Source organism: Anomaloglossus baeobatrachus (assembly GCF_048569485.1).
Source record: "Anomaloglossus baeobatrachus isolate aAnoBae1 chromosome 5 unlocalized genomic scaffold, aAnoBae1.hap1 SUPER_5_unloc_3, whole genome shotgun sequence".
In the NCBI taxonomy this organism is placed as follows: domain Eukaryota; kingdom Metazoa; phylum Chordata; class Amphibia; order Anura; family Aromobatidae; genus Anomaloglossus; species Anomaloglossus baeobatrachus.
The window spans coordinates 588876-614297 of record NW_027441806.1 but is presented as its reverse complement, the minus strand read 5'-3'; the positions used below and the strand labels follow the sequence as shown (position 1 = coordinate 614297).

General features: G+C 45.9%; 1 protein-coding gene across 1 annotated transcript in view; it reads right to left on the bottom strand.

The window, feature by feature from the left end:
• Window positions 1–25422, bottom strand: part of LOC142259154 (uncharacterized) — a 174070-nt gene that overhangs the window by 108716 nt on the left and 39932 nt on the right. The window contains 1 exon segment of the mRNA XM_075331659.1: window positions 4616–5130. Within this exon segment, the coding sequence (XP_075187774.1) occupies window positions 4616–5130 (515 nt within the window).

Genomic DNA, 25422 nt, shown 5'->3' with positions numbered 1-25422 from the left:
CCATTTCCCTATGCAACCCCCCACCATGCAGCTCTCTTGCCACAGAGCCCCCTGCACATAACATCACCCTTTCACACACATGTAACATCAGCCCTCCTGCACGCAACCCCACGCAAACAACATCAGCACCTAGAATGCAACCCCATGCAAGTAATATCACTCACTTTCCCACGCAGCCCCTCCTAGCACACAGCCTGATACGATTAAAATCACCGCCTTTCCAATGCAGCCCCAAGTGTTAACATCACCCCCTTCCCTATATAGCCCACCAACAGTAAAAAAAATCACCCCTTCCTTTCCCACGTAGCCTCATATGAGAAACATCACCTCCTTCCCCCACAACAAGGAACATCAATCTCTCAGTACCCATGCAAAATCCCAGCACACGCTCCACACGAGTAACATCAGCCCCCAGAATGCAGCCGCAAGAAATTAACACCAGCAGCACATGGAAGAAATGTCAACCCCTGCTCTATCCTTCAAGCCGCACATCCAAGCCCTCTTCACCTCATGCAGATTACAACTCAAAAATATCTCCCGGATCCGTGCTTTCCTTAACCAAGAATCAGCAAAAACATTAGTACATGCCCTCATCATCTCCCGCCTCAACTACTGCAACCTCCTGCTCTCTGGCCTCCCTTCGAACACTGTTGCACCCCTCCAATTTATCCTAAACTCTGCGGCCCGCTTAATCCACCTTTCCCCTCGCTATTCCCCAGCCTCGCCACTCTGCGAATCCCTCCACTGGCTTCCTATCACCCAACGACTCCAGTTCAAAACATTAACCATGACATACAAAGCCATCCACAACCTGTCTGCTCCCTACATCTGTGACCTAGTCTCCCGGTACCTACCTGCACACAACCTCAGATCCTCACAAGATCTCCTTCTCTACTCCTCTCTTATCTCCTCTTCCCACAATCGCGTACAAGATTTCTCCCGTGCCTCCCCCATACTCTGGAACGCTCTACCTCAGCATATCAGACTCCCCCCTACCGCGGAGAGCTTCAAGAGGAACCTCAAGACCCACCTCTTTCAACAAGCCTACAACCTACAATAGCCCTCAGTCCAGTACACTACTGCGCAACCAGCTCTGTCCTCACCTATTGTACCATCACCCATTCCCTGTAGACTGTGAGCCTTCACTGGTAGGGTCCTCTCTCCTCCTAAAGCAGTCTGTTTTGAACTGTTAATGATTGTTGTACGTATACCCTCTTTCACTTGTAAAGCAGCATGGAATAAATGGCGCTATATAATAATAAATAATAATAATAACCCCTTTCCCCAAGCAACGCTCCCAGCAAGTAACCCTAAACAGTGCCTCAGTCCTCACACTTCTGCAGCCCCTCGGTCCTCTCAGTGTAATGTACGCAGCCCCTCAGTCTAATAGCTCAGTCTGCACTGAACTGAAGAAGACTTCGCCCCTTCGCCTGTCCATTTATTTTGACAACGGACAGGATAAAGATTCCCAGATCACATCAGGACTACAAGATCCCAGGTACCTTCAGCTGCACCACAACCAATGTGGTGTACTTAATTATATGTACAAAATGTCCAACTGGGGGTCTGTATGTAGGGGAGACAGGACAACAGCTCAGGACAAGGATGAATTCTCACCGCCACACAATTAAGGAAAAAAGAATAGATCTACCTGTGGCCAAACATTTTTGTAACTCAGACCACAGCATGATGGACATGAAATTGCTGGTATTGAAAGGAAATTTCAAGTCCCAGAGAGATAGGAGACTATGGGAGTACAAACTTATGATGACCTTTGACACATTCAGAGCAGGAATGAATGTGTCTCATGGATTCATGTCTTTTTACATCAGTCAAGAGATGTGCTCCTCTGACCATCTGAGCGTGTCACAGCCCGGACCAGACCCTAATCAGAGGACAATGAAACTTTCACACTGAACTGCAGCAATATTTATGGCCACAGCAGTTTGCCCCCCTGCCATAGTGATAGTTCTGTTTCATATAACTTGGGTTTGGTTTTTTTTGTTTTTTTTTTTACTGCACTATTCTATGTCCTGTTGTGTATAAATATTTAAATAGATAATAAATAAATATAATATATAAATAGATTTTGTGTTATACCATGCCTGATGAAGAGACCTGAGTAGTCTCGAAAGCTTGCTATTATTACCATCTTTTCAGTTAGCCATTAAAAGGTATCAACCACTGAGGACTTCAGTTCTTTTGAACAACTTTTTATGCCCTTCTAAAATCATGTAAAACACAGTAAACGGACTCCAACCACAGTCTCCCTCTTTTCCAAAAATTGGGCCACACACACCACTTCACTGGCATCAGTTGTCCCCCAGTTGCAAACTTAAAAAGTTGATTTGCATGAAGCACTATTAAAAATCCACCAGCCTTTAGTTTCCCCTGGATGACACAGGGTAGAAAAGTCCTTGCGGATCCATGACTTGTTCATCTTGATGAACGTTAGTCTGTCCACATTGTCACTGAACAGATGCATGCGCTTATCTGTCAGCACACACCCAACAGCACTGAAGACACATTCAGAGAAAACACTGGCTGCGGGACACGACAAGATCCCCAAGGCGTAAGTGGCAAGCTCAGGCAGTTTATCCAGATTGGAAGCCCAAAATGAGCAAGGCTCAGGTTGCACAGTAATGGCATCGATGTTCACTTGCAGATACTCCGATATCTGTCTCCTCCTCTTTTTACTCGTCCAGCTCTTTTGTTTTCGCATGAGTATATGTCCTTGTCACTTTTCCATGTGTTTGTGGTGTCTTGTGAGTTGTTTGTCACCTTTTGGACACCTTAGAAGGTGTTTTCTATGTGTTTTTATGTGTTTGTGTTTGCCTGCCATTGTTTTCAATGAGGTTCGAATTGGTTCGTCGAATGTTCGACGAACATGTTCTCCGTTCGACGAACCGAACCGAACTTGAACTCTAGGGGGGTGACTCATCTCTAGTTGCTAATCCTTTTGTGTCATCCGCTGATAATTCATGGGATCAGATAGGATTCTAAAAGCCTGTGCTATATAGTCTGATTTATTCTGTAGGACAACCCCCCTTTATCCGCTGGTCTGATAATATCATTATTCCCTTTTAGTGAGTTTAATGCCCTCTTTTCAGATCTGGATAAGTTCCAAGGAATATTTCCACATCGGCTTTTTAACAGGTTGAAATCCTGAAGCACCATTTTACAGAATGTGTGTAAATTGTGTCCTTTACTTTCCGTTGGATAAAAATTAGAGGTCCTTTTAAAGTCAGTGTGTAAGAATTGATCGGTGACCGAATCACCTAACAGTGTACTATTGGGTGTCGCCCTACCCGCCATAATGGTATAGTGTCTCTGCAGAGTCAATTTTCTAATAAATGTCTGTAGATCGGTAAATAAATAAAAATCTTTTATATTAAAAGTAGTACAAAAAGAAAGGCCCTTATTAAGTAAAGAAATTGCAGCAGTAGTAGGTGTATCCGAAAGATGAAATATATTATTTGTCTTATTTAAGCATCCAGCAGATAAACTTTTTTCCCTTTTCTGCTTTGTTTTGGCTCCAGTTCTGGTCCCTCTGTAACGCTTTTTCTTTTTACCGACTTTGGAGTTAGATAAGTAGTTATCACATTGTTCTGACCGGGGGTGGCCTTGGGTAAAAAAAGGCACCAATGTTGCAGCATTAGTAGAATTATCAATAGTGATAAGTTTATTATCATCACGTAGTCTAGAGGATGAACCAGGGGTTGCAGTAAAATCGTCTATATTATAATGAATGGAGAGATCAAGCAAAGCACATCAGACTCTCCCCTACCGTAGAAAGCTTCAAGAGGAACCTCAAGCAAGACCCACCTCTTCCAACAAGCCTACAACCTACAATAGCCCTCAGTCCAGTAGACCACTGCGCAACCAGCTCTGTCCTCTCCTATCGTACCATCACCCATTCCCTGTAGACTGTGAGCCCTCGCGGGCAGGGTCCTCTCTCCTCCTGTACCAGTCTGTTATGTACTGTTAATGATTGTTGTACGTATACCCTTTCACTTGTAAAGCGCCATGGAATAAATGGTGCTATAATAATAAGTAATAATAATAATAAGTATTGTTACATGTGTTAGATACTAGAGGGTTGATATATGTATCAGATGCCAGAGGGTTAGATACACAGTCAACTATTCCAATCTCCTTAAAGTTTCTGGAATTAGCTACCATCAAAGAAACCACAGATTTCTCTTTTCTCAATTTATCAAATTGCGTCTGAATGATAGCCAAATCCTGTTGTGTATCAGTGTTGGATATGTCTGTATTGGTATCAAAAACCTTATTAACATCCGAGGACAGAGTATTTGCCCACATAAGCGTTGTATTAGTAGTGATAGGAGCAATAGAAGAAGAAATGTGTACTTTAATAACTTCAATAGGAGGAAGAGATGAGTATTTCTCAAGGACTGTAGGGGGTAGTGGTCCGTACAGGAGGGGTCGCTTGGTCAATGTTTTGTGACCTATTGTCTCCACCACTGGCTAGTAGTGGTGATGACACACAAGGATCAGCAGAATGTGATCTAATTCTACTGAATTGCTGAAACCTAGTCTTGTTATATCTACTGTTGGTGAAACCCCTTGTGTGGTTAGAACCTTTTCACACAGGCTTTTCCCCTGTGTGAATTTTGTGATGTCTAACAAGGTCTGATTTCTGAATAAAACATTTTCCACACTCTGAACATGAAAATGGCTTGTCCCCGGTGTGAAATCTTTGATGCCCAACAAGTTCTGATTTCCGAATAAAACATTTCCCACACTCTGAACAGGAAAATGGCTTCTCCCCTGTGTGAATTTTCTGATGTCTAACAAGGTCTGATTTCTGACTAAAACCTTTCCCACACTCTGAACATGAAAATAGCTTCTCCCCTGTGTGAATTTTCTGATGCCTAACAAGGCTTGATCTCTGAATAAAACATTTCCCACACTCTGAACATGAAAATGGCTTCTCTCCTGTGTGAGATCTTTGATGCTCAACAAGATCTGATTTCCAAATAAAATATTTTCCACACTCTGAACATGAAAATGGCTTCTCCCCTGTGTGAAGTCTTTGATGCCGGACAAATTCTGATTTCCAATTAAAACATTTCCCACATTCTGAACATGAAAATGGTTTCTCCCCTGTGTGAGATCTTTGATGCATAACAAGATCTGATTTCCGAATAAAACATTTCCCACACTCTGAACATAAAAATGGTTTCTCTCCTGTGTGAGATCTTTGATGCATAACAAGATCTGATTTCTGGTGGAAACATTTCCCACATTCTGAACATGAAAATGGCTTCTCCCCTGTGTGAAATCTTTGATGCCGGACAAGTTCTGATTTCCATTTAAAACAATTCCCACACTCTGCACATGAAAATAGCTTCTTCCCTATCTGATATTTTTGATTATCAATAAGGTTTGATTTTCGAGCAAAAGATTTCTCACATTGAGGAGATGAAAACGGATTTTCATGTGTCAGAACTTTTTGAAGGTTAACAAGATGTGATTTCTTGGTAACACATTTCCCACATTTTGAACATGAAAATGGTTTTTCCTTTGTATGAGCCATTTCATGCTCCACATCACTTCCGTAAGTTTTATTTTGCTGACAATTCTGTGATAAATCGGAATTTTGGACTTCTTTGAAAAGATCTGATGATAAAGCTTTCCGAGGAAGGACTGGAGGTATATGTGGGACAGCAGCATGCTCTTCATATGTATCATGTGTGATACTTTCATCATCTGTTATAAATTCTGAAGATATAAGATTTCCATCTGAACTCCCAATACAGTCATCGGCTAAAAATAAACACAATGTTATTATTTTTTAATGATATTATCTTGAAAGTACATTTACTTTTTTAAACCAGAACATAAATTAAATTAGGAAAAAATGTATTCTGAATCTCTTGTCCAATTTCGACATCTAAAGCGGGCTTTACACGCAACGACATCGCAAACGAGATGCCGTTGGGGTCACGGAATTCGTGACGCACATCCAGCCTTGTTAGCGACGTCGTTGCGTGTGACACCGCAGGAACGACTGTTAACGATCAGAAATATTCACCATATCGTTGTCCAGTCGTTCCTATCCCGATTATCATTGCTGTTGCAGGTACGATGTTGTTCGTCGTTCCTGCAGCAGCACACATTTGCTCTGAGTGACACCGCAGGAACGAGGAACTACATCGTACCTGCGGCCGCACTCAATGAGGAAGGAAGAAGGTAGGCGGGATGTTCGGCCCGCTCATCTCCACCCCTCCACTTCTATTGGGCAGCTGCTTAGTGACGCCGCACAAACCGCCCCCTTAGAAAGGAGGCGTTTTGCCGGCCACTGCGACGTCGCTAGGCAGGTAAGTATAGTGTGACAGGTGTAAGCGATGTTGTGCGCCATGGGCAGCGATTTGCCCATGACGCACAACCTGACGGGGGCGGGTACGCTCGCTAGCGATATTGTTGCGTGTAAAGCCCACTTAAGAGTTACATCTTAGTTAATGCGGATCTCCCATTCCTAGCACCAGTTCTCTGGAATGTGCTACAGTAAATAATCTGATTGATTGTCACAATGTGATTGCAGGATAATGAGGGACAGGAGGCTCCTATACTGTCCCACACGCTAAGCTATTCCTAACCTGTGGATTACCCCTGAAGATGGAGACGCCCATATCTTACTATTCTTCTGACCAGATCTAATCTGTTAGGAAGGGGCAGTAGTATGATGGAAACACAGATTAAGGCCCCCTTCACACTCACGTGAAAATTACGCACGTGCCGCGAGACGCGTATTTTCCTTGCGTGTTGCGTTTGGTAAGTACGTGTCTCCGGTACGTGCGGGCCACGTGTGTTCTACGTGTGCTATCCGCGATAACACACGGAGAACCTGTAATTTGAATACTCACGTGGTCCTTCCTGCTGTCCAGGGTACTGATCTTCGGCTCCAGCCTCGCCCACTCCCCGCTGATGTTGCTTCCAGCTGAGAATAGGGGGGCGGAGATCAGCGGCTGTGACACCACGCCGACCTCCTTAACACGCTCATAATGTGCAGCGGTCGGCAGCAACTGTTTGCAGCGGAAGATTCTGGAGGGCTGGTGGAGGTGAGTATGTGTTTTTTTATTTTAAAATAATGACACGTGTTTCTCCGGCGTGTGTCACACAGGACCGCATCCACACTATCCGTGTGGTACATGTGCGGGCCGCGTGACACCCGCGCTGCTGCAGAAAAACGGACATGCCTCCGTATGGAGCACACGGGCTCACGTCTGCTCCACACGGAGGCACGGGCCAATGGCTGAACACGTGCGTGCACATAAACCCATTGACTTTAATGGGTATACATGTGCCCGTGTCTCCGGTACATGCGGAAACGGACGTAGCACATACCGGAGACACGTGTGTGTGAAGGGGGCCTAAGACAGACAGGACATATTGCAAACTCACAGAAATAAACAGTGAGAGACTAAAGACAAAAGCAAGAGCAGGAAGGCAGCGATAAAAAGAGAACAACAACAGCTCACAGCAATAATGCACAACAACTACCTGCAAATGCCCCGTCACACACAGAGATAAATCTTTAGCAGATCTGTGGTTGCAGTGAAATCATGGACATAGTGTTCCATTTGTGCACAGCCACAAACCTGACACTGATTGTCCACAATTTCACTGCAACCACAGATCTGCCGCAGATTTATCTGTGTGTGTGACAGGGCCTTTTGTCTGGATCACAACACCTCACCAGACCAGTATAGGTAAATTATAGCTGGCATTAATGAAATAGCCCAGCCAGCATATACAGAAGGGGAGCGAATGATACTTTCTCCTCCACAGCATGTGATCAAAGACATTAACAAGCAGACTACCAGAGAATAACTCTTGCTAGCCTACCCAAGCCTGTGGTTCCTCGCCTGCGTCTCCCTGCACTGCTCATAGACATCAGAGAAGTTAACATGTAGAGTACTATAATTTCCACAGATCCTGACACCACCATGACAGTTGTCAAAACCTGCAATCTCCTTGTAACATTGATCCACAGCATAGACAATTTAAAGAGATTTTTTTCAAAGACTAAAGGGTGCTTTACACGCTGCGACATCGGTAACGATATAGTGTCGGGGCCACGTCGGTAGTGACGCACATCCGGCGCCATTACCGACATCGCAGCGTGTGACACCAATGAGCGACAATCAACGAGCACAAAAACGTGAAAAATCGTTGCTCGTTGACACGTCGCTCATTTCCTTAATATCGTTGCTGCTGCAGGTACGATGTTGTTCGTCGTTCCTGCGGCATCACACATCGCTATGTGTGGCACCGCAGGAACGACGAACATCTCCTTACCTCCGTCCACCGGCAATGAGGAAGGAAGGAGGTGGGTGGTATGTTCCGGCCGCTCATCTCTGCCCCTCCTCTGCTATTGGTCGGCTGCCGTGTGACGTCGCTGTGATGCCGCACAACCTGCCCCCTTAGAAAGGAGGCGGATCGCCGGCCAGAGCGACGTCCCAGGGAAGGTAAGTCCGTGTGACGGGTGTTAGCGATGTTGTGTGCCATGGGCAGCGATTTGCCCGTGACGCACAACCGAAGGGGAAGGGTACGCTCGCTAGCGATATCGGTACCGATATCGCAGCGTGTAAAGTACCCTTTATATACACAGTGTGCAGAATTATTAGGAAAGTTGTATTTTAGAGGATTTTTTTTATTATTGATCAACAACTATGTTCTCAATCAACCAATCAAATCAAAATCAAGACTCATAAATATGAAAGCTTAATATTTTTGGAAGTTGGAGTGGTTTTTTTTTAGATTTGACTATCTTAGGAGGATATCTGTGTGCAGGTAACTATTACTGTGCAGAATTATTAGGCAACTTAATAAAAAAACAAATATATTCCCATCTCACTTGTTTATTTTCACCAGGTAAACCAATGTAACTGCACAAAATTTAGAAATAAACATTTCTGCCATGCAAAAACAAAACCCAAAAAAATTAGTGACCAATATAGCCACCTTTCTTTATGATGACACTCAACAGCCGACCATCCATAGATTCTGTCAGTTGCTTGATCTGTTTACGATCAACATTGCGTGCAGCAGCCACCACAGCCTCCAGACACTGCTCCCAGAGGTGCACTGTTTTCCCTCCATGTAGACCTCACATTTTATGAGGGACCACAGGTTCTCGATGGGGTTCAGATTATGTGAACAAGGGAGCCATGTCATTATTTTTTCATCTTTTAGACCTTTACTGGCCTGCCACGCTGTGGAGTAGTTGGATGCATGTGATGGAGAATTGTCCTGCATGAAAATCATGTTTTTCTAGAACGATACCGACTTCTTCCTGTACCACTGCTTGAAGAAGTTGTCTTCCAGAAACTGGCAGTAGGTCTGGGAGTTGAGCTTCAGTCCATCCTCAACCCAAAAAGGTCCCACAAGTTCATCTTTGATGATACCAGCCCATACCAGTACACCACCTCCACCTTGCTGGCGTCTGAGTCGGAGTGGAGCTCTCTGCCCTTAACTGATAAAGCCTGAAGATATTTCCCAGTCTTGATGTTTTATCTTACGTTTCTTGTTCAAAAGTGGTCGTTTTTCAGCCTTCCTTATCTTGGCCATGTCCCTGAGTATGGCACACCTTGTGCTTTTTGATACTCCAGTAATGTTGCAGCTCTGAAATGTGCCCAAACTGGTGGCAAATGGCATCTTGGCAGCTTCACGTTTGATTTTCCTCAATTCATGGGTAGTTATTGTGCGCCTTTTTTGCCCAACACACGTCTTGCGACCCTGTTGGCTATTTGCCATGAAACACTTGATTGTTCAGTGATCACGCTTCAAAAGTTTGGCAATTTCAAGAGTGCTGCATCCCTCTGCAAGACATCTTACAATTTTGGACTTTTCAGAGCCAGTCAAATATCTCTTCTGAGCCATTTTGCCAAAGGAAAGGAAGTTGCCTAATAATTAAGCACACATTATATAGGGTGTCGATGTCATTACACCACACCCCTCCTCATTACAGAGATGCACATCACCTGATTTACGTAATTGGTAGTTGGCTCTCAGCCTATACAGCTTGGAGTAGGACAACATGTATGAAAAGTATCATGTGATAAAAATACTCATTTGCCTAATAATTCGGCACACAGTGTAATAGTTACAGAAAGATTCCGGATATTTAAATAGGGACTGGACTGTAAAATTGAATGCCTATCCTTTGTAACTAAAACAGGTAGCAGGGTTTTGCTGTATGTGCAGATAAAAATTAGGGCTCTAATTCATGAATACCAGCAATGGACACTGAAAAATGACATCAGGGACTGGAGTGAGATTTCTGTCATAGGGAAGGCTGCAGTTTATTATGAATTAGAGAAGCAGTAGCTTCACACCCTTCTTCTGGCCAACCTACAAAAGTCGCACAATTCTAATTTGCTCTTCCTTTCCCCTAATTCCAGCCTGTGTCGTGTTCAGTTTAGACTCCTGCAATTAAGAGACCTTTGGTTACATCATGTCACATGACTTTGAAGTTATCAAAGTTCCTTAAACAATCAACTTTAGAATACAACTGATGGGGTCACTAAGAGAGTGGGGTTCCTGAGAAATTGCGCAGTTTGACTCCTTTCCAACGCTGGTCCTGACTGTAACTAGGGGTTTTTTTTGAGTAGGGCTTATATTTCAAGCATTCTCCAAAAATCCCATAAAATCATGCTATGGCTTATTTTCGGTTTTAGTCGTCTTTTCGGGGAAACAGGGTATTCATGAACCCTCTGCAGGTCTTTGAGTTGCCTTCACCACAACATAGAGAAGGCAATAGAAAGAAACAGCAGAAGAAGCAGAAGCAAAGAAAATACAGCTGAAAAAACCCAGAGTAGAAAGTCTAAAAATGTAACCACAAATTAGTGCAGAAAGTACATGAGTAGATATCTCTTACAGGATAGAGCTGGAGGAAACACATCCTGAGGAACATCGGGATCTTCTTGTTTACAGTCCTGTGGGAGAAGAGGACGGGGACATCTCTCTGGTGTTGTCCTCTTACTGGATAGACCTGGAGGAGACACATACAGGAACTGAATTCATTCCCTACATACAGATAATTATAGGCCGTGTGTATTTAGTCCTGTCTATTACCTGGTGATGTGAGGGGATGGGGAACCGCCATCATGACGTCCTTGTACAGATCTTTGTGTCCTTCTAAATACTCCCACTCCTCCATGGAGAAATAGATGGTGACGTCCTGACACCTTATAGGAACCTGACACATACAATGATACCGTCACCCCCGATCCCTTCATAGCGTTACTGTATAAAGTCCCAGCATTCCCAGCAGTGTCACCTCTCCAGTCAGCAGCTCAATCATCTTGTAGGTGAGTTCTAGGATCTTCTGGTCATTGATGTCCTCATGTATCGGGGGGTGAGGTGGAGGCCCCGTGATTGGGCTCAGGGGTCTTCCCCATCCCTCAGACACAGGGGCCTGACAGCGCTCACTAGAGGTCTTCTTCACTACTGTGTAATCCTGGTTATGGAGAGACACAGTAATAAATCTCACTCCAGACATTTCCAGAGTCCTCACCTCTCCAGTTCTGTCCATCTGTTATTCCCATAGATAAGAATGATGTAATGTGACGTCATCAGAATCTCTCACCTCTCCAGTAAGCCGGAAGAGGATCTCTAGGGTGAGGTGTAATATCCTCTCCGCCATCTTGTCCCTGTCCATATCCATCCTTCACGGGGCAATCAGGAGAATTCTCTTCTATAGAGCGATTGTTCTCCCCCAGCATCTAATGTGTATGGAGCCTGAGCCGAGTAATGGGGAATCTCCACACACCTCCACCTGCAGAGCCGCACACTAGATATATAATACCCTGCACCTACCTCCACCTGCAGAGCCGCACACTAGATATATAATACCCTGCACCTACCTCCACCTGCAGAGCCGCACACTAGATATATAATACCCTGCACCTACCTCCACCTGCAGAGCCGCACACTAGATATATAATACCCTGCACCTACCTCCACCTGCAGAGCCGCACACTAGATATATAATACCCTGCACCTACCTCCACCTGCAGAGCCGCACACAGATATATAATACCCTGCACCTACCTCCACCTGCAGAGCCGCACACTAGATATATAATACCCTGCACCTACCTCCACCTGCAGAGCCGCACACTAGATATATAATAACCTGCACCTACCTCCTCCTGCAGAGCCGCACACTAGATATATAATAACCTGCACCTACCTCCACCTGCAGAGCCGCACACCAGATATATAATACCCTGCACCTACCTCCTCCTGCAGAGCCGCACACTAGATATATAATAACCTGCACCTACCTCCACCTGCAGAGCCGCACACTAGATATATAATACCCTGCACCTACCTCCTCCTGCAGAGCCGCACACTAGATATACAATACCCTGCACCTACCTCCTCCTGCAGAGCCGCACACTAGATATACAATACCCTGCACCTACCTCCACCTGCAGAGCCGCACACTAGATATACAATACCCTGCACCTACCTCCACCTGCAGAGCCGCACACTAGATATACAATACCCTGCACCTACCTCCACCTGCAGAGCCGCACACTAGATATACAATACCCTGCACCTACCTCCACCTGCAGAGCCGCACACTAGATATACAATACCCTGCACCTACCTCCACCTGCAGAGCCGCACACTAGATATACAATACCCTGCACCTACCTCCACCTGCAGAGCCGCACACTAGATATACAATACCCTGCACCTACCTCCACCTGCAGAGCCGCACACTAGATATACAATACCCTGCACCTACCTCCACCTGCAGAGCCGCACACTAGATATACAATACCCTGCACCTACCTCCACCTGCAGAGCCGCACACTAGATATACAATACCCTGCACCTACCTCCACCTGCAGAGCCGCACACTAGATATACAATACCCTGCACCTACCTCCACCTGCAGAGCCGCACACTAGATATACAATACCCTGCACCTACCTCCACCTGCAGAGCCGCACACTAGATATACAATACCCTGCACCTACCTCCACCTGCAGAGCCGCACACTAGATATATAATACCCTGCACCTACCTCCACCTGCAGAGCCGCACACTAGATATATAATACCCTGCACCTACCTCCACCTGCAGAGCCGCACACTAGATATATAATACCCTGCACCTACCTCCACCTGCAGAGCCGCACACTAGATATATAATACCCTGCACCTACCTCCACCTGCAGAGCCGCACACTAGATATATAATACCCTGCACCTACCTCCACCTGCAGAGCCGCACACTAGATATATAATACCCTGCACCTACCTCCACCTGCAGAGCAGCACACTAGATATATAATACCCTGCACCTACCTCCACCTGCAGAGCCGCACACTAGATATATAATACCCTGCACCTATCTCCACCTGCAGAGCCGCACACTAGATATATAATACCCTGCACCTACCTCCACCTGCAGAGCCGCACACTAGATATATAATACCCTGCACCTACCTCCACCTGCAGAGCCGCACACTAGATATATAATACCCTGCACCTACCTCCACCTGCAGAGCCGCACACTAGATATATAATACCCTGCACCTACCTCCACCTGCAGAGCCGCACACTAGATATATAATACCCTGCACCTACCTCCACCTGCAGAGCCGCACACTAGATATATAATACCCTGCACCTACCTCCACCTGCAGAGCCGCACACTAGATATATAATACCCTGCACCTACCTCCACCTGCAGAGCCGCACACTAGATATATAATACCCTGCACCTACCTCCACCTGCAGAGCCGCACACTAGATATATAATACCCTGCACCTACCTCCACCTGCAGAGCCGCACACTAGATATATAATACCCTGCACCTACCTCCACCTGCAGAGCCGCACACTAGATATATAATACCCTGCACCTACCTCCACCTGCAGAGCCGCACACTAGATATATAATACCCTGCACCTACCTCCACCTGCAGAGCCGCACACTAGATATATAATACCCTGCACCTACCTCCACCTGCAGAGCCGCACACTAGATATATAATACCCTGCACCTACCTCCACCTGCAGAGCCGCACACTAGATATATAATACCCTGCACCTACCTCCACCTGCAGAGCCGCACACTAGATATATAATACCCTGCACCTACCTCCACCTGCAGAGCCGCACACTAGATATATAATACCCTGCACCTACCTCCACCTGCAGAGCCGCACACCAGATATATAATACCCTGCACCTACCTCCACCTGCAGAGCCGCACACTAGATATATAATACCCTGCACCTACCTCCACCTGCAGAGCCGCACACCAGATATATAATACCCTGCACCTACCTCCACCTGCAGAGCCGCACACTAGATATATAATACCCTGCACCTACCTCCACCTGCAGAGCCGCACACCAGATATATAATACCCTGCACCTACCTCCACCTGCAGAGCCGCACACTAGATATATAATACCCTGCACCTACCTCCACCTGCAGAGCCGCACACTAGATATATAATACCCTGCACCTACCTCCTCCTGCAGAGCCGCACACTAGATATATAATACCCTGCACCTACCTCCACCTGCAGAGCCGCACACTAGATATATAATACCCTGCACCTACCTCCACCTGCAGAGCCGCACACTAGATATATAATACCCTGCACCTACCTCCACCTGCAGAGCCGCACACTAGATATATAATACCCTGCACCTACCTCCACCTGCAGAGCCGCACACTAGATATATAATACCCTGCACCTACCTCCACCTGCAGAGCCGCACACTAGATATATAATACCCTGCACCTACCTCCACCTGCAGAGCCGCACACTAGATATATAATAACCTGCACCTACCTCCACCTGCAGAGCCGCACACTAGATATATAATACCCTGCACCTACCTCCACCTGCAGAGCCGCACACTAGATATATAATACCCTGCACCTACCTCCACCTGCAGAGCCGCACACTAGATATATAATACCCTGCACCTACCTCCACCTGCAGAGCCGCACACTAGATATATAATACCCTGCACCTACCTCCACCTGTAGAGCTGCACACTAGATATATAATACCCTGCACCTACCTCCACCTGCAGAGCCGCACACTAGATATATAATAACCTGCACCTACCTCCACCTGCAGAGCCGCACACTAGATATATAATACCCTGCACCTACCTCCACCTGTAGAGCTGCACACTAGATATATAATACCCTGCACCTACCTCCACCTGCAGAGCCGCACACTAGATATATAATAACCTGCACCTACCTCCACCTGCAGAGCCGCACACTAGATATATAATACCCTGCACCTACCTCCACCTGCAGAGCCGCACACTAGATATATAATACCCTGCACCTACCTCCACCTGCAGAGCCGCACACTAGATATATAATACCCTGCACCTACCTCCACCTGCAGAGCCGCACACTAGATATATAATACCCTGCACCTACCTCCACCTGCAGAGCCGCACACCGGATATATGGCTGCTCTGTGCTTACAGGACCTGTGATGATGTCACATGGAGGGGAGGAGTCAGGGGGTCACATGATCAGCTCCTCAGTGTCTGGTAGGGGCTCAGTATCCGGCTCCGCACAGATTGTATGGAGTGAGTCTCTCTTCTTTCTTTATAGTAAAGACATCATGTATTTGGTGACAGTAGAGGACGAGGATCGCACCGGACAATGCGTTTCCAGCAGTTGTTGCAGATACTCAGAGCATCCATGTAATACAATCACATACACTTATAACATATGGAAGACTAGACGGTGACCAATGAGACTTTGGCAAGTCCTAATTAATTCCAACCCACCTCCCGCACCACATCACAGAGGGGAATGGAGGAAAGAGAATGGGTTCAGAAATTATCCAAGACAAATACGGTAGGAAATAGTTCTGTAAATTTGCAGAAATGATACATTGATGTACAACATATCGGCCGTAACAGACACTGATATCAACAGACTCAAAAATCCTCCTAAGCATATCTAACACATGTGACAGATATAACGCATACATATCACACTGCATAACGAGTATTGGTGTATATACATAGCACACTGCATAACGAGTATTGGTGTATATACATAGCACACTGCATAACGAGTATTGGTGTATATACATATCACACTGCATAACGAGTATTGGTGTATATACATATCACACTGCATAACGAGTATTGGTGTATATACATATCACACTGCATAACGAGTACTGGTGTATATACATAGCACACTGCATAACGAGTATTGGTGTATATACATATCACACTGCATAACGAGTATTGGTGTATATACATAGCACACTGCATAAAGAGTATTGGTGTATATACATATCACACTGCATAACGAGTATTGGTGTATATACATAGCACACTGCATAAAGAGTATTGGTGTATATACATAGCACACTGCATAACAAGTATTGGTGTATATACATAGCACACTGCATAACGAGTATTGTTGTATATACATATCACACTGCATAACGAGTATTGGTGTATATACATAGCACACTGCATAACAAGTATTGGTGTATATACATAGCACACTGCATAACGAGTACTGGTGTATATACATAGCACACTGCATAACAAGTATAGGTGTATATACATAGCACACTGCATAACAAGTATTGGTGTATACACATAGCACACTGCATAACGAGTATTGGTGTATATACATATCACACTGCATAACAAGTATTGGTGTATATACATATCACACTGCATAACGAGTATTGGTGTATATACATATCACACTGCATAACGAGTATTGGTGTATATACATATCACACTGCATAACGAGTATTGGTGTATATACATATCACACTGCATAACGAGTACTGGTGTATATACATAGCACACTGCATAACGAGTATTGGTGTATATACATAGCACACTGCATAACGAGTATTGGTGTATATACATAGCACACTGCATAACGAGTATTGGTTTATAGAGATGAGCGATGTTCGATTCGAACGGTTCGCCAATTTCAAATTCGAGTGATTTTGCTCAGTGTTCGATTCATTTTACGAACTCGAACGATTTGCTTCAAGTTCGGCAGTTCGAGTTACCGTTCGATAACAGTTCAATCACCAAAAGCGTGGCTAGTTACTAGCTGGCTTTTCACTGTAATACTGTCAGTCACTGTTAATAATGATATTATCAAAATTCAGCGTATAGTGTGCGGGGGGGATGGGGTTTAGATCAGTGCTGCTGAGTGCTGAAAGAATGGCGATCGCCATTTTTTTTTCCTAACCGCGCGTACAGTGGGGCGGGCCACACACAGCAAAGTGGATTTTTGCCAGACAAGCAAGGGCATGTGTCATAGGCTGTGCATGTCACATGTCCTTGCCCTATAAGACCCGGCCATTTTCCCCTTCGCCGCCATTATCTCTCTGCTGCGGGTGTGTGACAGTCACCGCTCCTGCTGCTGCTGATGTGTGCGCTATAGACTTATACAGTGCAATCTACATATCGGTTTAGGGATTAGGGACTACTTGTAATTTCAGCCCTTTTCAGGGCTACATTACCTTTTTATAGCCATTTTTGCTAGGCAGGTCTTTGCCAGAGCTGTGCAAGGTTTTATCACAGCGTCTGTCTAAATCAGCTCAGGCAATTCCTTGGGGCATAGTTTCATTGTAAGGGATAGTATGTGAGGATTCCTCTGCTGACAAGAAAGCTAGACCACCTCTGCATTGTACCCCACCTGTCCATTTTTGCTACGCAATTTTAATTGCAAAAAGTGCTGCCAGTTTTAGGGGGATAGTTTCATTGTCTGGGATAGTACGTGAGGGTTCCTCTGCTGACAAGCAAGCTACACCACCTCTGCATTCTACACCACCTGTCCATTTTTGCTACGCAATTTTAAGTGCAAAAAGTGCTGCCAGTTTTAGGGGCATAGTTTCATTGTCTGGGATAGTACGTAAGGGTTCCTCTGCTGACACGCAAGCTACACCACCTCTGCATTCTACACCACCTGTCCATTTTTTCTACGCAATTTTAATTGCAAAAAGTGCTGCCAGTTTTAGGGGCATAGTTTCATTGTCTGGGATAGTACGTGTTGGTTCTTCAGCTGTCAATAAAGCTAAACCACCTCTGCATTCTACACCACCTTTTCATTTTTGCTACGCAATTTTAAGTGTCCAATTTGGTCACAAACAAAATGAGTTGCAAAAGGACAGATGCTGGTGGAAAGGGTAACAGGCGTGTTGGAAAGGGAAAAAAAGTTTGTGTCCGTGGGGTAGGTGGTAAAGCAACAGTAACATCTGCTGAAGAAAGGCCATCTTCCAACAAAAGTAAGATGTCTACTACTTTCTGTGGACAATCTGATATGATCCCTTTGTTACGGAAACGACCAACTCTACCAAGATGATGCACAAAAAAAGCGCATGCTTGAATGGATCTCAAGTGCTCCATCAAGTGGCCTCTCCTCCACCTCAACTTCAACATCCCAAAGACTCCAGTCCCCTGAATTGTCACCCCAATTGCACTTGCTTTCTAACAGCTCTTAAGTCTGCACCCGCCCTGCAGAGTATGGGGTAACAGAGATGGTTGAGTCGGCAGAGCTGTTCAGTCACACTATAGCCTGGGAATCAGAGGTCTGCTTCAAAGCTACAGTGAGTCCAGACCAGGAAATGATCTGCAGTGATGCCCAGAAGCTTTGTGAGTCAGATTCACGCCCTGATGAAAATGTTTCTGAGCATAATGTAGTCCCTCATTCACCAAGAGGAGTTACAGTTTGGGGAGACAATGAGGAACATGCTGATGACGATGAGACTCAGATACCTGATTAGAATGACAACTTAACTATTCGGTCAATGCAGGAAGAGATTGGCTCTGAGGACGAGGGGAATGCAAACACACAGGGTGATGATGAGGTTGTAGATCCCACTTACTGTCAACCCACAGTCAGGCACTCGATGAGATCAGCTGAGGTGGTGGAGGAGGATGCGACTGACGACGAGGTTAGCTTGAGCCTTCCTGAACACAGACTCTGCCTCTCAGCACAAGTCAGTGTGGCTCTGCAGGTCGCATGGGCTCTAAGCCTTGCCTAGCCTGGTCCTTTTTTGACATTGCAAAGGATCTCCCAACTCATGTCATCTGTAAGATTTGTCGCCAATCTCTAAGTAGAGGCCAAAAACCCTCACTAGTTTGACTACTTCGTCCATGAATCGTCACATGGATAACAAGCATAAGTCCCAGTGGGAAGCTCACTGTGCTACAATGTGGCCTAGCAGAGTGGGCCGAAAAAGCCAAAAATGTACTAGGGAAAATATGGCACTGCATTACTGCAAAAGAGAGATATTTAGTTTATGTATTGGCCAATTGTTTTGCTATATTTTATCACTAAGGTTCAGATACGGCTTTAAAGAAGACAAATAAGTAATTTTATTATAAAGGTTAATATGAAATACAAACTTAAAGGAAAAGTATGATATTGCGTACACTTTTGTATATTGAACATACAAAGGTTAAGTACAGTTAAATACTTACATCACCAAGGAGTTTTGGACATCATCTGTCTGGAACTACAGTCAGAGAAGCATGACATAGACAGAGGACTCCTGGACATCACTGCCCGGACGTCTCACGGAGCAGCAAACACGAGCTTCTGTCTGTGCTATATTTCATCTGATCTTATAGAGGCTTGAACAATATTACAAGCCTTAAAGTTAATGTGTTGTAGCCTTATTTATCCATGCCCTTTGATGGCCAGTCTTTGGGCATAGATGAATCAGAGATACACCACACATCAGACAATGGGGTAATAAACCCACAGACATTCAAATCTCCCAAGAATACACATCAGGTATTTGAGCTAGGTAAATGGATATATTGTCTGTCTGTGTATATTCAAGACAAACACACAGAAATCCTTAAGTATATACAAGATTTTGTAACCATGTACACTTTGTCTGTCTGATTAATCAATATGTTATAGTATAACATAATGTATAAACTCAAAAATAGCCATTTATATATTTGCAATACATTCCACACTTGGCTATTTTGAGCCAAACATTAGTTATACCAGGTACCATACCCTAACGGCATAGTTTTAGCGGATGATACAACAACAAAAAGCAATGCATGCACAAAAGCAAAAATTACTCCTAATATATAATGCATATATCAAAAAAATCAGGTAACTAAGAAAATACCCATTCCCACCATCTACCATCATCTTGTGTAATGTAATCAATCTAGTATAAATGTATCTCTACTTGTGGTATTTATAAATTTAGCCACCAAACAAGAGAATCGGCCTATTGCTTTAGCAGCATATGCCGCTACTGTGAGTGTTCCTACAATTATTATAGATAATCCTTGTATCTATGATTTCGTTAACAATTTTACATCTTGTGTATAGAGGTCACTATATTGTTAATCTCATATTATTTCCTGCCCTCATACGTTTGCATTTTTCATCTGTATGAGACCACAAATAATAGCAATCTCTTTATAGCCTGTCTGATTCTGTATTTTTATTTGTTCACATCTGCCTATTTTGTTCCTATCACAAGTCATCTGATAAATCGGCTGGTGTAATACTTTGAGTCCTTAGGGCAATCATCTCTTCTGTTAGAGAATGTTCCCCAGTGCAGTTCATACAGGCACAATACAGATTGGAGATGAAGTTTTAGGTCACGTCTTCTTCTACTAGTAATTAGTGATGAGCGAGTACTAAAAAGCTCGGGTGCTCGAGGCTCGGGCCGAGCATCCCAAGATACTCGTGTACTCAGCCCGAGCACCGAGCCCAATGTTATCCTATGGGAGACCCGAGTATTTTTATGAAATGACCCCCGGCAGCATGTAGAAACCCTAAAAATGTCACAAAAGTCTCAGAAGAGTGCTCAAATGACATGACAACAGCATGGGGAAGATCCCTTGAAGCATTTATCACTCAAAAGTCACAGCTGTGAACAATTTTGTCCGCGTTTTACGCCATTTTTACGGACTCACCAGAAAACCTTCCAAAATGACACCAAAATGAATTTTCATGGCGGAAATGTTAAGGGCACATACCCAATAGTGAGATAGAGCTGGTGTATGTTACTTTTGGAGATTACATGAAAGATTTTACGTGAAAACATTGTGTGGCACTTCGATGTCCCTGAGAAGAGACGTACATGAAGGCCTCTTGAGTCTAATGTGCCCATTTTGAGGAAGTGGGTCTATTGTAGTATAGCCCTTTGGCAGGGCAGCCAAAAATTGGGAGGCTCCACATTGTCCCTGGATAGAGACGTGCATGAGGGCCTGTAAACCTGACGTGCCCATTGTAAGGAAGTGGGTCTATTGTAGTATAGCCCTTTGGCAGGGCAGCCAAAAATTGGGAGGCTCCACGTTGTCCCTGGATAGAGACATGCATGAGGGCCTGTAAACCTGAAGTGCCCATTGTAAGGAAGTGGGTCTATTGTAGTATTGCCCTTTGGCAGGTCAGCCAAAAATTGGGAGGCTCCACATTGTCCCTGGATAGAGACGTGCATGAGGGCCTGTAAACCTGAAGTGCCCATTGTAAGGAAGTGGGTCTATTGTAGTATAGCCCTTTGGCAGGGCAGCCAAAAATTGGGAGGCTCCACATTGTCCCTGGATAGAGACGTGCATGAGGGCCTGTAAACCTGAAGTGCCCATTGTAAGGAAGTGGGTCTATTGTAGTATAGCCCTTTGGCAGGGCAGCCAAAAATTGGGAGGCTCCACGTTGTCCCTGGATAGAGACGCGCATGAGGGCCTGTAAACCTGAAGTGTCCATTGTCAGGAAGTGGGTCTATTGTAGTATAGCCCTTAGGCAGGGCAGCCAAAAATTGGGAGGCTCCACATTGTCCCTGGATAGAGACGTGCATGAGGGCCTGTAAACCTGAAGTGCCCATTGTAAGGAAGTGGGTCTATTGTAGTATAGCCCTTTGGCAGGGCAGCCAAAAATTGGGAGGCTCCACGTTGTCCCTGGATAGAGACGTGCATGAGGGCCTGTAAACCTGAAGTGTCCATTGTCAGGAAGTGGGTCTATTGTAGTATAGCCCTTAGGCAGGGCAGCCAAAAATTGGGAGGCTCCACAATGTCCCTGGATAGAGACGTGCACGAGGGCCTCAAAACATTGTTCCCATTGCAAAGGAGCGGGTCTCCTGTCGTTGTAATGTCCATTCTGAAAGAATGGGCGAACAAATTTACCACTGGGGGTATACCTGAAACAAAGGCCTAACTATTGTAACGGTCATCATGGTGGCGCATGAGGAGAAGGAGGAGCAGTCCAGCGATTATCCAAAGTCCAGAAGTGTGTACCCATGGGTGAGTGGAGGTACATGGCAAATTCCCGTTAGAAACTTTAAATTCCGCTCTCATTTGCTGGTGGTGTGGTGAAGTCTGGCCCAATCCAACCCTTGTTCATCTTGATCAGAGTCAGCCTGTCAGCATTTTCAGTTGACAGGCGGATGCATTTATCTGTAATGATTCCATCTGCGGCACTAAAAACACGCTCTGACAAAACGCTAGCGGCAGGGCAGGCCAGGACTTCCAAGGCGTAGAGAGCCAATTCATGCCACGTGTCCAGCTTGGATACCCAATAATTGTAAGGCACAGAGGAATGTCGGAGTACAGTTGTTCAATCTGCAAGGTACTCCTTGAGCATCTGGGCAAACTTAGGATTTCTTGTGGCACTACCCCGCACCTCAGGGGCTGTGGTACATGAGGGGCTGAGAAAACTGTCCCACATCTTAAAGACTGTTCCCCTACCTCTGGCGGATTGGACTTGTGCCCCTCTCGGCTGTACGCCTTGGTTGTCCACTGATTCCTGACCTATGCCGCTAGCGTTTTGTGAGGGGAATGCTTTGCCTACTTCCGTGACTATGGCCTTCCGGAACTGCTGCATTTTGGCTGACCTCTCCGCCTCGGGAATAAGAGACATAAAGTTCTCCTTGTAGCGTGGGTCTAACAGTGTTACCAATCAGTAATGATTGTCGGCCAAGATGTTCTTAACGCGAGGGTCACGAGACAGGCAGCTTACCATAAAGTCAGCCATGTGCGCCAGACTCTTAACAGCCAGTACTTCAGTATCCTGATCAACACGATGACTGAACATGCTGTCCTCCTCCTTCTCCTCCTCCTCATCTACCCTGTCCTCTGGCCAGCCACGCTGAACCGAGGATATGACTGCATGTCATATCCTCAATTTGGCCGGAGAGTTGCTCCATGTCTTCATCCTCCTCCTCGTCATAGTCCTCCACTGCACGTTGTGATGAGACGAGGCTGGGCTGTGTGTTATCACCCACACCCACTACTGTTTCTTGCTTCAACTCATCGCGCTCCGCCTGCAATGCATCATGTTTGTTTTTGAGCAGAGACCGTTTTAGAAGGCAGAGAAGCGGTATGGTGACGCTAATAATGGCGTCATCACCACTCACCATCTTGGTGGAGTCCTCAAAGTTTTGGAGGATGGTACATAGGTCGGACATCCATCTCCACTCCTCAGGTGTTATGTGTGGAGTTTGACCCATTTCCCGACGGCTTAGGTGATGCAGGTACTCAACAACTGCCCTCTTCTGCTCACATATCCTGACCAACATGTGCAGAGTTGAATTCCAACGCGTGGGGACATCACACACCAGTCTGTGAGCCGGAAGATGCAAACGGCGCTGAAAGCCGGCAAGGCCGGCTGAAGCAGTAGGTGACTTTCGAAAATGTGCAGACAGGCGGCAAACTTTTACCAGCAGATCAGACAGCTCTGGGTATGACTTTAGAAACAGGTGAACCACGAGGTTGAGCACATGGGCCACGCATGGAACATGTGTCAGCTGGCCTCGCCTCAAAGCCGCCACCAGGTTCCGGCCATTGTCACACACGACCTTTCCTTGCTTTAGGTTCAGAGGTGTGAGTCAGTGATCTGCCTGCTGTTTCAGAGCTGTCCACACCTCTTCTGCATTGTGGGGTTTGTCACCTATGCAGATTAGCTTCAGCACAGCCTGTTGCCGCTTCGCCGAGGCAGTGCTGCAGTGCTTCCAGCTTGGGACTGGTGTGGAGGGTAAAGTGGATGAGGATGCGCAGGAGGAGGAGGAGGCTGAAGAGCATGACATTCCGGAGCTGTAGAGTGTGGGTGAAACCCTGACTGAGGTAGGGCCTGCAAACCTTGGTGTGGGAAGAACGTGTTCCGTCCCTCGCTCAGACTGGGTCCCAGCTTCCACAATATTAACCCAGTGTGCCGTCAACGAGATGTAGCGGCCTTGCCCACAAGCACTTGTCCACATGTCTGTGGTTAGGTGGACTTTGGGTGAAACAGCGTTGTTCAGGGCACGTGTGATGTTTTGTGACATGTGGTTATGCAATGCGGGGACGGCACACCGGGAGAAATAGTGGCGGCTGGGGACCGAGTAACGTGGGACAGCTGCCGCCATCAGGTCGCGGAATGCTTCTGTCTCCACCAGCCTAAAAGGCAACATTTCCAGCGCAAGCAGTCGCGAAATGTTAGCATTTAGAACTGTGGCATGTGGGGCATTGGCAGTGTATTTGCGCCTGCGTTCAAAGGTTTGCTGAATGGATAACTGAACGCTGCGCTGGGACAAGGACGTGCTTGATGATGGTGTTATTTCTGCGTAGGCAACTGTAGGTGCAGGACCAGAGGAGGCTTGTTTGCAGGCAGCATGGACAGGGGAGTGGCTCGCATGCACAAGCGAAGACGTAGCAGTGACATCAGCAAGCACTGCTCCTCGACTCTGTTGTACTTCCCACAAAGTCGGGGGCTTGGCTGACATGTGCCTGATCATGCTGGTGGTGGTCAGGCTGCTAGTTTTGGTACCCCTGCTGATGCTGGCACGGCAGGTGTTGCAAATGGACTTTTTAGAATCATCTGGAGCCAACTTAAAAAACTGCCAGGCTCGGGAAGACCTAACATTTGTACAGGCACCTTGTGTCGTGTTGTTGTTCCGGGGAACGGTTGCCTGACTTCTGCCTGGAGCCACCACCCTGCTTCTTACTGCCTGTTGGGATGCTACGCCTCCCTCCCCCTGTGTACTGCTGTCCTCGCTCTGCATATCTTCCTGCCAGGTTGGGTCAGTTACTGGATCATCCACCACGTCGTCTTCCTCTTCCGCACCCTGCTCCTCCTCCTGACTTCCTGACAATTGTGTCTCATCATCGTCCACCCCTTGTTGAGACACGTTGCCAACTTCGTGAGAACGTGGCTGCTCAAATATTTGGGCATCTGTACATACGATCTCCTCATGACCCACTTCAACATGAGCTGGCGAGAGGCCAGAATGTGTGAATGGAAACGTGAACAGCTCTTCCGAGTGTCCAAGTGTGGGATCAGTAATGTCCGAGGACATGTACTCAGCCTTGTGGTAGGAAGGAGGATCAGGTTCTGAAATGTGCGGTGCAGTATCACGGCTACTGACACTTGACCGTGTGGAAGACA